This window comes from Sinocyclocheilus grahami, unplaced genomic scaffold (genome assembly GCF_001515645.1).
Source record: "Sinocyclocheilus grahami isolate Dianchi unplaced genomic scaffold, SAMN03320097.WGS_v1.1 scaffold1958.1, whole genome shotgun sequence".
In the NCBI taxonomy this organism is placed as follows: domain Eukaryota; kingdom Metazoa; phylum Chordata; class Actinopteri; order Cypriniformes; family Cyprinidae; genus Sinocyclocheilus; species Sinocyclocheilus grahami.
The window spans coordinates 70,272-86,591 of record NW_015507137.1 but is presented as its reverse complement, the minus strand read 5'-3'; the positions used below and the strand labels follow the sequence as shown (position 1 = coordinate 86,591).

The 16,320-nt window shown below is 45.0% G+C and overlaps 1 protein-coding gene across 1 annotated transcript in view; it reads left to right on the top strand.

Annotated features, from left to right (window-relative positions):
- Positions 1-16,320, top strand: part of LOC107573487 (band 4.1-like protein 1) — a 116,922-nt gene that overhangs the window by 44,533 nt on the left and 56,069 nt on the right. The window contains exons 4-5 of the mRNA XM_016259919.1: positions 9,439-9,481; positions 13,541-13,616. Coding sequence (XP_016115405.1) covers positions 9,439-9,481; positions 13,541-13,616 — 119 coding nt within the window. The remainder of the gene's footprint in view (positions 1-9,438; positions 9,482-13,540; positions 13,617-16,320) is intronic.

Here is a 16,320-nt window from a genome sequence, read left to right as displayed (position 1 = left end):
AGGAGAAACGCCACCTAGTCTCGTCAAACTTTACTTCTATTTCTTTACTTTAGTTTATTTTATTTTCCGTTGAGAGTTTCGTGTTCCGAGTTAAGTTTTGCCTAACCCCGTGTCTCCGAAAGAGTGCCGTCTAAAACTTCAACTTCAACCACAACTCCGCATCGTCAGCCAACGCCCAACCACTGGCTTCCCAAGACGGAACGTCCAGCCAATCAGCAACCGCGGGAAACCTCATTCTGCAAGGATGACAACAAAGGGAACCCCCGTACAGGCAACGCAACGCAAGTACCTCCAGATTCTAGCTGAACTGGTGCATTTAATATAAATTTTAACCTCCTTGAGGAACACAATGCGAGGGTTAATTAAGTGATTGATGGTTGTTCAGATCTATGCAATTGCACATATTGCTGTAACTTGGGATTACACATTTTCATTCTCTTAAACTAATTATTTCCTCACTTTCTGTCTTTCTGCAACTTGTGTGAATGCGTGTGTTTATGTGTTAGATTAGTTTATGTCTTATATTTATCCAATAAATCCTTATTTATCTTGAAAAGAGAAGTATCTTGTGTTTTGTGCTTACAAGTTAATGTCTTAAACTGCCGATCTTGTTACTGTGCTAATTAATAGTGCTTTCACTATATTTTGGATATAAATATCCATTGCAGAATTGATGTTATATGGCCCGTTCAATGAATCGCTGGCCGTCTCAGTGATCAGCCGTAAAACAGTGATTCTGTCCAAATTCCCTTTAAAATCTTAAATTATTCCTTTTGAGCTAAATTGACTTGTTTCCCTTACACTCCCAATGTGCTCCGTGACCCAGTTTCTCCCTTGTTGATTATGTTTATTGATTTCAGGTGTTTCTCATTGAGTCCCTCGTTTAGTCATGTATTTAAAGAGTGTTCTGTTCCTTGGTTACTTACATCATTCAATGTCTCCTGCGATCCCAATGGTCCCTGCCTTTTTATTTATTAAAGTCTGTTTGTTTGGGTTTATACCTGCGTCTCCTCGTCTCCTCATTCCGTGCTCTAAATGGTTGTGAAAGAACACCAGACAAACCCACATACAGTAAGCGGTGCCCCTTCTCCCCGTTCTGGTTTCCGTTTTTGAAAGTTTTTCTTTTCCCAGTTCCCTGTGGGTATGGAAACCGCCGCAAGATTCGCTGCCTTAACCCGTAAGGACCTTCCTTTTGTGGAGTATGCCAGGAAATTCTGGGGGCTCGCCATCTTAACGGCATTGGACGATGCCACACTGAATTCTTTGTTCTGGATCGGGGCCAAATACCATCGCCCCATTGACCTCCCAGACACCACGGGACTGTGCTGGAGGGAAGGGATCCTCCGGTGCCTGGAGAGCATTCGTCCCCGATCCAGAACCGCTCCGTTGTCAATCCCGCCAGCCACTGCACTCTCAAGCCTGCCAGCCGCTCCATCATCAAGTCCGTTGGCCGCTCCACTTTCAAGCCTGCCGGCCGATTCACTCCCTAGCCCTCAGCTGACAGCAGCTGTCTCCCTCAACTCAAACCAAAGGAGGAATCTGAGGAGGAAAAGACTTTTACCTCGAGCCCCTGAGTCAGCTCCAGTGTCGGCTCCAGCCCCTGAGTCCGCTCTAGTGAAAGCTCCAGCCTCTGAGCTTGCTCCAGTGTGGGCTCCAGTTCCCACGTCCAGCCCAGAGTGGGCTCCTGTTCCCAAGTTAAGCCCAGAGAGGGCTCCTACTTCTACCCCCAGCACAGAGGGTGCTCCTGTTCCCAAGTTAAGCCCAGAGAGGGCTCCTGTTCCCAAGTTAAGCCCAGAGTGGGCTCCTGTTCCCACGTCCAGCCCAGAGAGGGCTGTGGTTCCCACGTCCATTCCAGAGAGGGCTCCTGTTCCCAAGTTAATCCCAGAGAGGGCTCCTACTCCTACCCCCAGCACAGAGAGTGCTCCTGTTCCCAAATTAAGCCCAGAGAGGGCTCCTGTTCCAAAGTTAAGTCCAGAGTGGGCTCCTGTTCCCACGTCCAGCCCAGAGAGGGCTGTGGTTCCTACGTCTATTCCAGAGAGGGCTCCTGTTCCCAAGTTAAGCCCAGAGAGGGCCTCAGAACCCAAAATTTCCGCCAAGGAATTTTTTTTGTGGGGGGGCGCTAGGGCAGTTGATGAGCACCGTTGACTTCCATAGTAGGAAAACAAAATACTATGGAAGTCAATTTTGCTCATCAATTGTTCGGATACCAACATTTTTTAAAATATCTTTGTTTGTGTTCAACAGAAGAAAGAAACTCATACAGGTATGGAACAAGTGGAGGGTGAGTAAATGATGACAGAATTTTCATTCTGGAAGTGAACTAATCCTTTAATAACTGTTATAATATCAATGGTGAAAACTGTAAATTATTGAACTAATATTCATTTGAAATGTATCCCATGGCAAAACAAAGGAAAAAGACAGAAAAAAGAAACAAGAACATGGCAGCAGCTATAAAATGAAGCATAAAAACACAATTCAATCAAGGTAAAGCTTTAAGCATGAAAGGTTCATGGATGTAGGCTGAATGACTTTACAAACATTTGGCATTAAATATCATTCAATGTCTATTTCATTTTCAGTCTTTTTCCACATAGTCTAACACTCTTTTCACATAATTAAATATTCTCTAATCCAACCTGTTACATTTCTAATATATAAAATTAACTACTACCTCTGAGGGAAAGGCTCGCAAAAAGGGGGAGAACCACGGCAGAACAGGGAGCTCGGGGAGCCATGGAGGAGCAGACAGTTCAGGAGGCCATGGCAGTGCAGGGGAGTCGGGAGGCCATGGCGGAGCAGGGAATTTAGGAGGCCATGGCGGATCAGCCTCCAAGGCCTCTGCCCCAGCCTCTACGGCTGGAACCCTATAACCCCCCCCCCAAAAAATACTTGGGGAAAATATCAACCCCTAAGGCCCTCCGTGGGCCTGATTCGGGTACTGTGGCCCTCCCTGGGCTTGATTTGGGGACTGGAGCCCTCCTAGGGCTGGACGTGGGAACTGGAGCCCTCCTTGGGCTGAACGTGAGAACTGGAGCCCTTTCTGTGCTAGACTCGGCGACTGGAGCCCTCTCTGGGCTAAACTCGGGGACTGGAGCGCTCTCTGGGATAAACTCAGGGACTGGAACTCTCTCAGGGCTAGACTCGGGGACTGGAGCCCTCTCTGGGCTAAACTCGGGGACTGGAGCGCTCTCTGGGATAAACTCAGGGACTGGAACTCTCTCAGGGCTAGACTCGGGGACTGGAGCCCTCTCTGGGCTAAACTCGGGGACTGGAGCTCTCTCCGGGCTAGACTCGGGGACTGGTGCCCTCTCTGGGCTAAACTCAGGAACAGTAGCCCTCCATGGGCTGAACTCAGGAACTGGAGCCCTCTTTGGGCTGAATTCAGGGGTTGGATCCCACACTGGAGTGGGCTCTGGGGCTGGAGCCGACACTGGAGCGAGCTCTGGGGCTGGAGCCGACACTGGAGCGGACTCATGGGCTCGAGCCTACAGTCGCTTCCTCCTTAAATTCCTTCCTTGATCTGGGGTTAAGGATTGTGCTGCTGTTAGCTGAGGGCTTGAGAGTGAACCGACCGGCGGGCTTGACAATGGAACCGCCGGCAGGCTAGACTGAGGTGCGGCCGGCAGGCCTGGTAATGCCGAGGCCGGCGGGCTGGTTCTGGTTCAGGGCCGGACGCTCTCCAGACACCGGAGGATCCCTTCCCTCCAGCTTAGTTCCGTGGTGTCTGAAAGGTCCATGGGGTGATGGTAATTGGCCCCGTGCCAGAACAGAGAGTTGATGGTGGCGTCATCTAAAGAGAACTCAGCACATCCGCAGACACCCACAGAACTTCCAGGCATACTCGACGAAGGGGAGATCACTACGGGCTAGGGCAATGAATCGAGCCACGATCTCCATAATCGCGGGGGGGAAAAGGAAAACAAAAAACATTCAACACTAAAACAAAAACGAGGAGAAGGGCAGAAGGGCAAAAACGCTTACGGTTAATGGTCCGGTTTTCTGTGAGGAGCGAGGAATGAGGAGACAAGGAGAAAACTTAAAACAAACAGACTTTAATGGACATCCATGGTACAAGGAACACACACGTAGCGGGGAGAGACGACATTCAATACCAGACGACGAAACTTAGAACTGGACTAAGTTTCGGACTTGACGAGGGGAAGACGAGAAACACCTGGGATCAATAAACATAATTAAACATGAGGGAAAACTGGGTCATGGAGCACGTGGGGGAGGAGAACACGAGACACAGGACTGACAGGTGTAAAAAAAAAAAATTATAACAAGCTATTTAGTCTTGTTTCCATGAAGGGAAAAAAACTAATTTAAGTGCATTTTTCTTATTTTGCAAATTATCTGCCAGTGGGGTAAGAAATTAAAAATATTTTTAATTATTTTTCTTACCCTATGGCAGACAATTTTACGTTTCACGTAAAATGCACTTAAAAGGAAAATCCCCCAGGAAAGAAGACTAAATATCTTAGACCATTTTTCATCTATAGAAAATGCATCTTAACTTAAGAATTTTTAGATATTTGTACTTGAAATAAGACAAAAATACTCAGTAAGAAAAGCAATTTTGCAGCGTGAATGAATGAATAAGGCATTTAAACATTGCTTACCAGTGTTGGGGAAAGTTACTTTTAAAAGTAACGCATTACAATATTGCGTTACTCCATAAAAAAGTAACTAATTACGTTACTTAGTTACTTTTTATGGAAAGTAATGCGTTACGTTACTTTTGCGCTACTTATTAAATCTGGATAGGGCATGCTTGTTTGTTTTTAAAATAAAAAAGTTATATTTTTGGCAAATATAAAAGCCTTTTCACACCAAAAGTGAAATGAATGAAGTGAAGCGACTCAGGCTGAAGGGAAAGTACATTTACATCCGTACAGTAGAATGCAGAAGTCATTTCAACACACTTCAGCAATAAAAAAAACACACAAATGTTGTCTAGAGTAATTTGTGCTTATTAGTATGATTGAACTGGATCATCGAAGGACAGAAGCAAAGACATTGGTTAATAGAATGGGATTAAATACATAAAGGATATTTGTGTTGTTTAACATTTAATTATTGCAGGTTTGTGTCATATTCTGAGTTGCATTATTTTTATTCATTTTGAGGAATACTGAATTTTGTTTTTTTGTGAGTGAGATGAATTAATGCATATTCATATTTATTTTAGAACTACAGTAACATCTTCTGATTTCTCTCAACATGGGGACAGGAGAGCTGTCAATCACTAAATTGAAAAAAAGTAACTTGCGTTACTTATTTGAAAAAGTAACTCAGATATTCTCTTGTAAATTAAAAAGTAATGCGTTACTTTACTAGTTACTTGAAAAAAGTAATCTGATTACGTAACTCGCGTTACTTGTAATGCGTTACCCCCAACACTGTTGCTTACACTTTAAAAAGGGGGAGGAGACGAAAAGAAACTCTGGGTTTACCGAAGAAAACCTGCTCCCGACCAGGTTAGGTTCACAGAGTAAGTTACCATGGTAACTGACTCTGAGTATTGGTTACCTCGCTTTCAGAAACGGGCTTGACTTACCCTGCTTTCCCAGGTTTGACAAATCTCCCATTTTGAAACGGAAAATCGTCTAGGTTACTTGTGTAACCCTCGTTCCCTGAAGGAGGGAACGGAGACGTTACGTCAGTGACTGACGAATTGAGATCTCGCCCGAGAGCCCAATCACCTTCGAGTGTAAACTAAAAAAGCCAATGACAGTTGGCGTGCGTGTTTCTCTACGCGCACCCCGCCCCGCAGCGCGGGTATAAAAGGAGAGCGCGTGCAAACGCACATCAGTTTTTCGCTGAAGGAGCCGAGACTACGTGCCCCGGCCGTACAGCGGTGGTACAGTAACTGTGGCGACGGAACGTAACGTCTCCGTTCCCTCCTTCAGGGAACGAGGGTTACACAAGTAACCTAGATGTTCCCATTCAGTCAGTCACGTTCTAAGTTACGCCAGTGACTGACGAATTGGGATCCGTATGGAAAACGCCACTATTGCTGACCCCCTCCAGTGCCCTGCGGAAGCCGGCAAGTCCCCCCACACCAGCTGGGGCGGAAGATAGGACAGCGGCTAGGCAGAGGTGTCCGCCACTGCTGTTCCATACAGTGGTGCATTGGATAACACTGGGAAAGCGTACCCAGTTGGGACGCTACGGAAGCCACATCCCGCACATAGGAGGTATCATGTGGAATTACACATATGGACTGGCCCAGGGCAGTACTACATATGGAAGTCTCTGCGGTAGACTCAACCCACCTGGGGTGAGATCACTACACTGCAGAGATGGCAGTGAACGACTGCCAGGGAAAGACACGAGCTCACCGAGAGGGGAGCCGTACCGTGGAAGAATACACATGTGGGATCACCCGAAGGGGGAATCACTACACACGGGCACCTAGCCCAGCACAAGGGCTGACCTTGGGCATGCACACGAGTGCTGAGCCTGGCGTCTGGCACTCCGCCACGCCTGACCGCCGAGGGTGCGGGAGGAACTCCACCAGGGTTCGCCATGGGGAACTGAATGAGGAGCACAAGAGCGCACGTATCCGGTCCGTAGAGGGGAATGGCACAGCAAGCGTGATCGACACCGAGCAGGTCCGGTGTTACTGCCTACCTGAGGCGAGTACACGAGAGGACACGGGCTCTACACGGAGATTATAGAATCTCGCAAACGTGTTAGGCGTCGCCCAGCCGGCAGCTCTACAGATGTCTGCTATCGAGGCGCCCCGCGCCAATGCCCAAGAAGATGCCACTCCTCTCGTAGAGTGAGCTCTCACTCCGAGGGGGCATGGTAAACGTTGGGCCTGGTATGCCAAGACTATAGCCTCCACTAACCAGTGGGCAAGTCTTTGTTTGGAGACAGCCTTTCCCTTCTGCTGACCTCCAAAGCAGACAAAGAGCTGGTCTGAGGTCCTGAAGCTCCGCGTACGGTCCACGTAAATGCGCAGAGCGCGAACGGGACAGAGCAGAGCGATGGCTGGGTCTGCCTCCTCCCGGGGCAGCGCTTGCAAGTTCACCACCTGATCCCTGAAAGGCGTGGTGGGAACTTTGGGCACATATCCGGGCCGGGGTCTCAGGACAACGTGAGAGTTACCCGTCCCGAATTCTAGGCACGAATCGTCAACCGAGAATGCCTGCAGGTCCCCTACCCTCTTGACCGAGGCCAAAGCGGTGAGGAGCGCTGTCTTTAATGACAAAACCTTAAGCTCTACTGACTGCAGAGGCTCGAAGGGCTCCTCCTTCAGGGCCATGAGGACCGAGGGGAGATCCCAAGAGGGTAACAGGTGAGGGCGCGGAGGATTCAGCCTCCTTGCCCCTCTGAGAAACCTGATGATCAGGTCGTGCTTCCCTAGAGACTTACCGTCTACTGCATCGTGATGTGCGGCAATGGCGGCAACATACACTTTCAGGGTGGAGGGAGACAGCCTTCGCTCCAAGCCATCCTGCAGGAAAGAAAGCACGACTGCGATCGGGCATCTACGGGGGTCTTCCAGGCGGGAAGAGCACCAACCGACGAACAGGTTCCACTTCAGCCTGTAAGCGTGTCTGGTAGACGGGGCTCTAGCTGAAGCGATGGTGTTTACTACCGCTGGAGGTAGCCCACCTAGAACCTCCGCGTCCCGTCCAGGGACCATAAGTGGAGATTCCACAAGTCTGGACGCGGGTGCCAGAGGGTGCCCCCTCTCTGAGAAAGGAGATCCCTCCTCAGAGGAATTCGCCAAGGAGGGGCTGTCGCGAGGAGCATCAGTTCGGGGAACCAAGTCCGACTGGGCCAGTATGGCGCCACCAAGAGGACCTGCTCCTCGTCCTCCCTGACCTTGCACAGTGTCTGCGCGAGAAGGCTCACTGGGGGAAACGCATATTTGCGTAGGCCCCGAGGCCAGCTGCACGCCAGTGCGTCCGTGCCGAGGGGTCCCTCGGCCAGGGAGTAAAACCACTGGCAATGGGACGTGTCCGGGGAGGCAAACAGGTCTACCTGAGCGTCCCCAAAGCGTCTCCAAATCAGCTGGACTGTCTCGGGGCTCGCCCTCCGATGCAGCGATCGACATCCTGTCCTCTGCCTGTGCCCCGCACAAGATGCTAGACCCCGCCCTGTCCGAGGACCCAGCACGCTCGTCCGGAAGCACCAGGTGGTGCGACATGCTCGAGGAATGAGAGGCCCGCGGAGACGTACTCGACGGGGAAGCTCTCACCGTAACCCTCAGGTCTCCCTGACCATGAACCGAAGTAGCCCTCCGAGAACCAGAGGAGCTAGAGCGGGGCATGGCAAGGGGGATACCCCCCCGTTTAATGAGGAGGTATCTAGACCGCAACGTCGCGATGGTCATGTTCCCGCACTGAGAACATGACTCATCCATGAGCGCTGCTTCAGCATGCTGTAAGCCCAAGCACGAGAGGCAGCGATCATGACCATCAGATGGAGGCAGGAAACGACCACATCCAGAAACGCACGAGCGGGAAGCCATCTTTAAAAAGACGCCCGTCGCTCGTGGAGCTCTTTTAGACATTTGCTCTTTTAGGAAAAAAAGGAAACACTCTTTTAGAGAGAGCGCTGAAGCGCCCAGGGGAGGTCGCGGCGAGACCGCAGAATGGCAGCTGCAGCACGCCGAAGATGAGCAGCACTGAATGGCAACCCCCGCTGACGCGCCGTAACACCAACGCCAGCTGTTTCTTCCAAACACTCGCGGAGATTCGTCCTGAGAAGGCTCGGCTCCGAAGCGAAAAGCTGATGTGCGTTTGCACGCGCTCTCCTTTTATACCCACGCTGCGGGGCGGGGTGCGCGTGGCGAAACACGCACGCCAACTGTCATTGGCTTGTTTAGTTTACACTCGAAGGTGATTGGGCTCTCGGGCGAGATCCCAATTCGTCAGTCACTGACGTAACGTAGAACGTGACTGACTGAATGGGAACCAGAGTTTCCTTAATTTCAGGGTTTACATACTCAGAGTTTTCACTTAACCTCCTTTCTGAAACGGGCCCCTGATCACAATTCCTCCTTGATGGACTCGGAATAATGGTTAATAATTAAGATCTCTGTGAGATCTCTGTTTAAAATACAGACTTGTATGGATGTGATTTTTCACTTTTTTTAGTATATGTTTCTATGGTTCCAGTCAAACTTATGCTGAAGATCATGCAGATGTACATATGTGCATTGATCTCTTCTGGTCTTACATGATGTCCTAAATACAAAGCATCTCATTTACACTTAAAGTGACAGTGGGAAAGACAGATGTTGAGATTTGCATTAATCTCCTTCAACAAATTTTGTCTCTCAATTCAGACATATAGAGAAACAGAGACCAACCATTCTTGAACAGACCAAATTATTCTTAAACACATTCTTAAACAATAAGGCAGTATGGACTTCATTTTGCTCTAAGATTTAGTTGTTTCTGTTGTGTTTTGCAGAACTGGTTGGACCTGTCCAAAGAGATCAAGAAACAGATGAGAAGTGAGTATCACTCATATGAATGGATATGTCATGTAAACTGGTCTGTCTTATAAAATGTTTAACCACAAAATTCTGTAGGGGCCGATTGCCTAGTGGGCATCCCAATTTTGAATCCAGACTCAAGGACCTTTCCCAATCCTGCCCCCCGCTCTCTCCCCCAGTTCACTTCCTGTCTACTCTACACAATCTTGTTGTAATAAAGGCAAAATGCCTAAAATAAATCTTCAAAAAAAAATAAGATTCAGAATATACAAAGCCCCGTACAAAGCATATGACATACAGGGGAAAAAAGTTAATTGTGTGCACGACTTAATTTGCTCCCCCGCTTTACTAAATCATGCGCACAACTTACTAACTCATTCCCTCGTTTTAAGTAAAACATGCACACAATATAATAATTTGCTCGCTAGATTTGATTCAACTAAAACATGCCCATGATTTAGTAATGTCTTGCGCATGATTTAATAAAATGAGGGAACAAATTATGATGTTGTGCAAGATTTAGTTAAACAAGGGAACGAATTATTATTTTGTGTGCACAAATTAGTTGATATTGAAAATCCTCTGAAGAGGTTTGGCTAGTTGGGCTGCACATTCCTTAAGCAATCTCAGACACACACCATCTGGACCCACCGCTTTCCCTGGGCACATCCTTCCAAGCTCTGACCTCACCTCTTCTACTGTAAAGGTCAGGGAGTGGGACCCAGGTTTATAGGTAGTTGCGCCAACAGTACAAGAAGTAGAGGATCCACAGTGGTTCCTAAAAGGAGGGTGATTGAATAGTGGGAAGATTTATAGCTGCTCTTCTTCAGCTCATGTTGAACACACTTCTTCTCTCTGTCTTCTTCTCTAAATGCCTGCTTTTTCTGATTGAGCAGCACCTTAATGTTGTTAGTGATCCAAGGTTTATTGTTAGGAAAACAGCGTACAGTCCTTGCTGGCAGTGTCCCAACAAAAATGTATATAATCAGTGTCCCTACTGTTTTCCTTTGACTCCAACAGTACATTCCATTCAGTGCATTCAAAATAGTCCTTAAGTGACTCACTGGCCTCCCATGTCCACTTCCTCAAAGTACAATTTGTGGCAGGCAATTTCTTTACACAAGGAGGTTGGGCTATAGCACTATAAGACTCCTTGACATTTGTATGCAACAGATTTAATATCTTATTTTCCCTTGTGAGACAATCAATATACTGTATAAAACCAGTCAGGTATGAGTATCGATGGCAGAAATGGCTTGTATCTCCACTTCTTGTCTCTCTATTTTTACTTTAGCTTAGCCCCAGCTCTGCAGCCATGGTAAAGCCATCTTCTGCCGTATGAAATGTTTAGCCCCGCATCTTGAACTTCTCAGCGCCTAAAGATCCCTCATATACACCAGTCTTGGCTGCTGCATCACTCATAAGAAAAGAAAAAGCACACAAACACAAACAAAAATGCACACAGTGGATAAGAGCTACTTGGACATGCTGCCACTCAGCACAGCGCAGGTGCACATTATGAAGAGGCAGAAATTAAAACGAGGGAACAATTTATTATATTGTGCACACAATAAAAAAAATTTTTTTCTGCATGTCATGTGTGGGGCTCCATATGACTTGGCTCTGTGTTAATTTATGAGTTTAATTTAAATTATATTGGACTTGAATTTAAATGACAGGAAGAGAAATTCATTGAATTGCATTCGTTAATTTTATTTCCTTTTGTAGGAACCCAAAGCTACGTAATGAAGCAATGAGAACACAGTGGTCACAAGCTCTGAAGCCCTATAAAATCATGCTAAATTAATTGGCTGATGGTGCTAAAGCACTGCTCATAAGGTGCTGCATCACAGTGCCCTTAAAAGTGAATGTTTGGCACCATCATTTCAGATTTTTTTAATCAGTGCATGATAGTTTAAGCTTGTTTTGTCTACCAACTCACATGTAAGCATATTTAATTTCCCAACTTGAGTGCAAAATTATGTTTAGAATATGTCTCTCTTATCCATGCACTTTATCGTCAGCAAAGACATACAGCATGTGTCTCCTATTTGGGGGTCGATCATGCAGAGGGCACTTTAGAGGAATCTGGAAGCCCATAGTATGAGTTACTGAGTATGTGTTGATTACATCACAGGTGTGCTCTAGCCACCCAGCTACTAGCACCACATGGCCCATCAGCGAGCACATGGGGGACCTGAAGCTACCGCTTTCTCCATCTTCTGACCAGCTTTTCTGTCTCAGGTGGAGGATGTAGAAACAAATGCCATGTCTACTGTGGTGTTGGAGTCTGAACAACTCAATGAAAGCTGTGACTAGGACCTCCCAGTGGAAGGGTCCCTACTCCTTCTGCAACTTTCTCAGATTTCCTGAATGTGATTAATTTAATTTATGCATTTAGCAGACGCTTTTATCCAAAGTGACTTACAGTGCATTCAGGCTATACGTTTTTTTACCAGTATGTGTGTTCCCTGGGAGTCGAACCCACAACCTTTTGCGCTGCTAACACAATGCTCTACCATTGAGCCACAGGAACATATGATTACATACCCAGTTTATCTCAAATTGCCAGAAAATCTTTTGGATTCATTTTTTTTTCTGCTGAACCAGAGCGCAACCACACCTTGCAAGGCTGTTTCCCTTTTCTCCAGATCTCCACCATAAGGTTTCAAGATCCTGGTCCTATTTAGCTAAAATTACTAAACAAGGCGGCAACAGACTTCACCTACGCCTGCCACACTGTGGCTTCAGGTCACACAGCATTGGCTCTGCACACCCTGGAGGTCATGGTGCTGGATTGGGTTCTGAGGCCATTCATGAGTTCTGTAGGGCATTGAATTTGGCGCTTAGGCCATGAAGCACATTGCATTCTCAGTGAGCACAGCATGGCAATGATGGTTGCAGAGATGGCTCTGTATTGGCAGTCTGAACTTTGATATCTCTCAGGACAGTGTACCGTGGGAGATTTTGCATCAGAAGGACATGTTGTCACATCTAGTCAGAACTTTAATAGGCTGGGAGTTTGGCCCCAAAATGAGACCCTTTATTATTAGATGGGTTGTCCTGAGCTCTGGCAGGTTATGCTAATGTTGACCAGACAGGTACATTTTTGCCAAGAAACTTGAGACTTTCGCATTAGTTGTTGGATGTGATTTTGCTGGGGTCTATGAGGCGCCTGGATTGCCTTTATCTCTGGATATTCGGACGCATTCTGCTTGAATTTTGGCATCTACATGGGCCCTTGCTAGAGGTACCTATTTACAGGGCATTTGTATGGTGGATATTGTCCTCTCCCCATACTTCAGATTTTATAACCTGTATTACGAATAAGCTTCTACAAATGGTTTGAATGTGTGAGGCTATATCTTTCCCATTGAGTGATTATGCAGTATTGAGTTCCTACTCAATGTAAGCCTAGTTTCCTGAGTGGGAATGAGAAGCTGCGTAGCTGCCTATACTCTGTGTTGCAGCGTAGGTAAGGTTATTGCACTAAACACACTCTTAGAAGGGCTCTATGATGCATCTCCTTTTTTAACTTTACGTCTCTGCTAAAGTATAAGCACCATCAGCCAAAAAATTGCTGTGATTATTCAGAGCCCTGACCTTGTGACCACTGATACGTTCCCATTGTGTCATTATATAGCACTTCGTTCCTACTTAGTAACACAGTAACCTAGACATTTTGCAATAAAACATAAATGTCTACATCATTAATTTAAAATAATTATGCCTAATTATTCCAATATGTAGAATACATTTAACCCAACTGATTTTACATAAGTCTAAAGTTACTTTCAATACTGCAAAACAATTAAGATAACAAACATTAAGACCTTTCTAAATTTGATTTAGAAAAATCACACAAATCAGATTCACTCAAACAATTAGCCTATGTTTACAGCCCTGTCTTGTTCAGTACTGATCTGACATTCACTTGCTCTGACCTTTGGTTTTATTTGCTACAGGCAAAAACCACTTAAATGCTGTCCAACCATGAGAAAAAAAATTCAGTTGATCAGTCTACCACTCTGCAAGCATGTTGTGGTTTTTTTGCTCTCACTTTGTATGTTTTTACAGCATCTTCTTGGCAATTTAATTTTGCTGTCAAGTTTTATCCACCGGACCCCTCCCAGTTAATGGAAGACATTACAAGGTGAGTAGAGTTAAATGCTACAGCTATTTCTCAATGCATATGTTTTGTTTTTGTATTTTTGGCAAGTACCAATATGTAGAAAGCAGGATAGCTGATATATGCAACTTAATATGACATACATAAAATTCCTAATATAATTGAAAGCATTGTTTATGTGTGTAACTTTGGTTCCTTGAGTTGGTTTACTCAACACTGTGTCAGTCTGATGCTATGCAAACACTATAACACAACGCCATACTACGAAGTGATCAGCAATTTATTACCCTGTGAGTAAACAAGTCAATATCAAAACTACAAAACCTGCTAAAGTTCATAATTTAGAGGCCTAACCTGCTGTCACCCAAATACCTTCCAAAGACACTCTTTTAGCCAAAACCTCTTGTAGAGTGCACACAAAAGTACCTCACACATCTCATAGGCCTTTAAAATTGTATCTCTCACAAAATACAACATTCTTGGCTTGGTAGCCACAAACCCTTTGTTACAACCACCAAAACAAATGAACAATTGGTCATTGTAAATCTTCATTCAACACCCTAACAGAGCAAAGCTTGTGCAATCACTCGCTCTTCCACGACACAAAGGGTGAAGGAAAGACTGCAGCACAACAACTTGAAAGGAAAGCAGAGTTAAAGCAACTTTGGGAAGATAACCAAGACTTGGCCGCAAACGTTTAAAGTCCCCCTGTAGTCAAATATTTTATCCCTTAAAACTTATCTTTGATCATCAAAATGACATTTAAATGTTTTTTCTTCTGAAAATAATTTTCTCATGCCTTAAAATAGCTTGAATGTAACTCTACACCCTTGCCTCATTTACTATACGCGGATCTATGAATATGCAAATTTGTCTCGCCTCCACTCAGTCACACACCAGCCAGCGCCTCCTGAGCCACTGAACTGTAGTAACCGCAAAACAATGGCATACACGGATAATGACTGATAAAACTATGTTTTTACTAGCGGACAACTACAGTGAATACTGTAACATTCGTTAAAGTTACATCAAAAGTACTTGAAAGTGTCCTAAAATGCCTTGAAGACTCGAATGCAGCCGTTTGTGATTGTTAATTCGCGCCCGCAATCATACGCATGTAAAGTGCAGACGCAGCTGCGGGAGAGGTGCGTCTGACTCCAGGCTACTTTTACACTGTTGCCACGGGATATAATGCAAGATAGCGGTTCTAAATTCATTTTGAACCACAGCTTCATGGGTTTTTTGCTCGGATTTATTTTTGGTTTTGTGCTGGTATTGGTATATTTTGCATGCTAGTGATAGGAATCGATCCCTTGATGTGATTGGTTATTGGTTTGTGACGTAGCAAACCAAGGGCTGTTTCAAACCATATTTCTGGGTCAGCCTTTGGGAAACTACAGTTTTAAGGAGAAAATACGCAACAATGGTGTTGATTAATAGATTGGCACATGGTTTGTCTAAAAGCATATTAAAAACACCACATAGACAAATAAACAACAAAAAAAACTTGATTTTCACTACAGGGGGACTTTAAAAGCAAAATCCATACAGCAAGAGCTCATAGACAAAGCCTGTAAATCTTTAAATGCCAAGGACACATGCTTAGCCATCTCACCACATAACCTAAAGAAAGGCAATTAACAAACATTAGCTGTGCAGCAATAGCCTCTACATAAACCAGTGGAAGACAATTACCGCTCTGACTTATCATGTCACCTAGCAGAATGTAATTATATCCTCACCAAACCTCTTTCCAGAGACCTTGGCATTAGTGTGCATTGTCAGTATATGATTATCTTATTTGCATTAGATTTAGTATAGCTGATGCCAATAACAAATAATCATTGTTTATTTGTTTAATTCAGGTTCTCCACTTTATTAATCCACAGAAACCATTTATTTTTTCCATAATATAACATGTAACTGATATAGTAACATCCAACTCTATTCCTTGCATTTATCAATCTTATGCATTTTACTTCCTTAATGGTATTCATTAAGTAGTTGTTAGCAACTCTGGCATATCTTTTTAATAAATCCCCTTTTATTACTTGTGTTTATAATACATTAACTACTGGTTTCTCTCAAGCCCTTGTCAGATGACAAGCACCCTCTAATTTATATAAATTGAACAATCTTCCATGATTGTATTTGTTTGCCAATGACTACTTGGCTGCCACAATATTATGAAGGAGTCTTGTGAGCCAGATCACTACATTAGTGGTTGTAAGCCAAAATCGTTACTGTACATGTTTGTAGGAATGTCAGCACTGAACACACAGGGCAGTGAACTGGATTTTTACTACACTCTACACTCAAGATTTGAACAGCCAATGCGTGAAACTATATAGAGATTGTCAGGTTTTTGCAGACATAACCCATACGCAGAACAGCCAGGGAGATTTCGAAAAGTCTTTAATATCAAAATTAAATATCAACACAAAACCTGGGCAAAAACAAGCCCAAACAACAGCCAACAGGGCTGGAAAACAAGAGACCCATGATAGGGCAAAAATTAGAACAACAAGAAAACTAGCAAACAAAACAAGATAAAAAAAAAAAAAACTAACAAGACACTTGACTTGACCGACTAGGAGTAACAGGGAACACAAAACGAACCAGCACAGATAACAGAGGGAGAATAAATAGGGAACCAAACCAGGCAGGAAATGAGGAAGGACAGGTGAGGCCAATGTGGGGCCAAATAACTGATAATCAGGTAACAAGA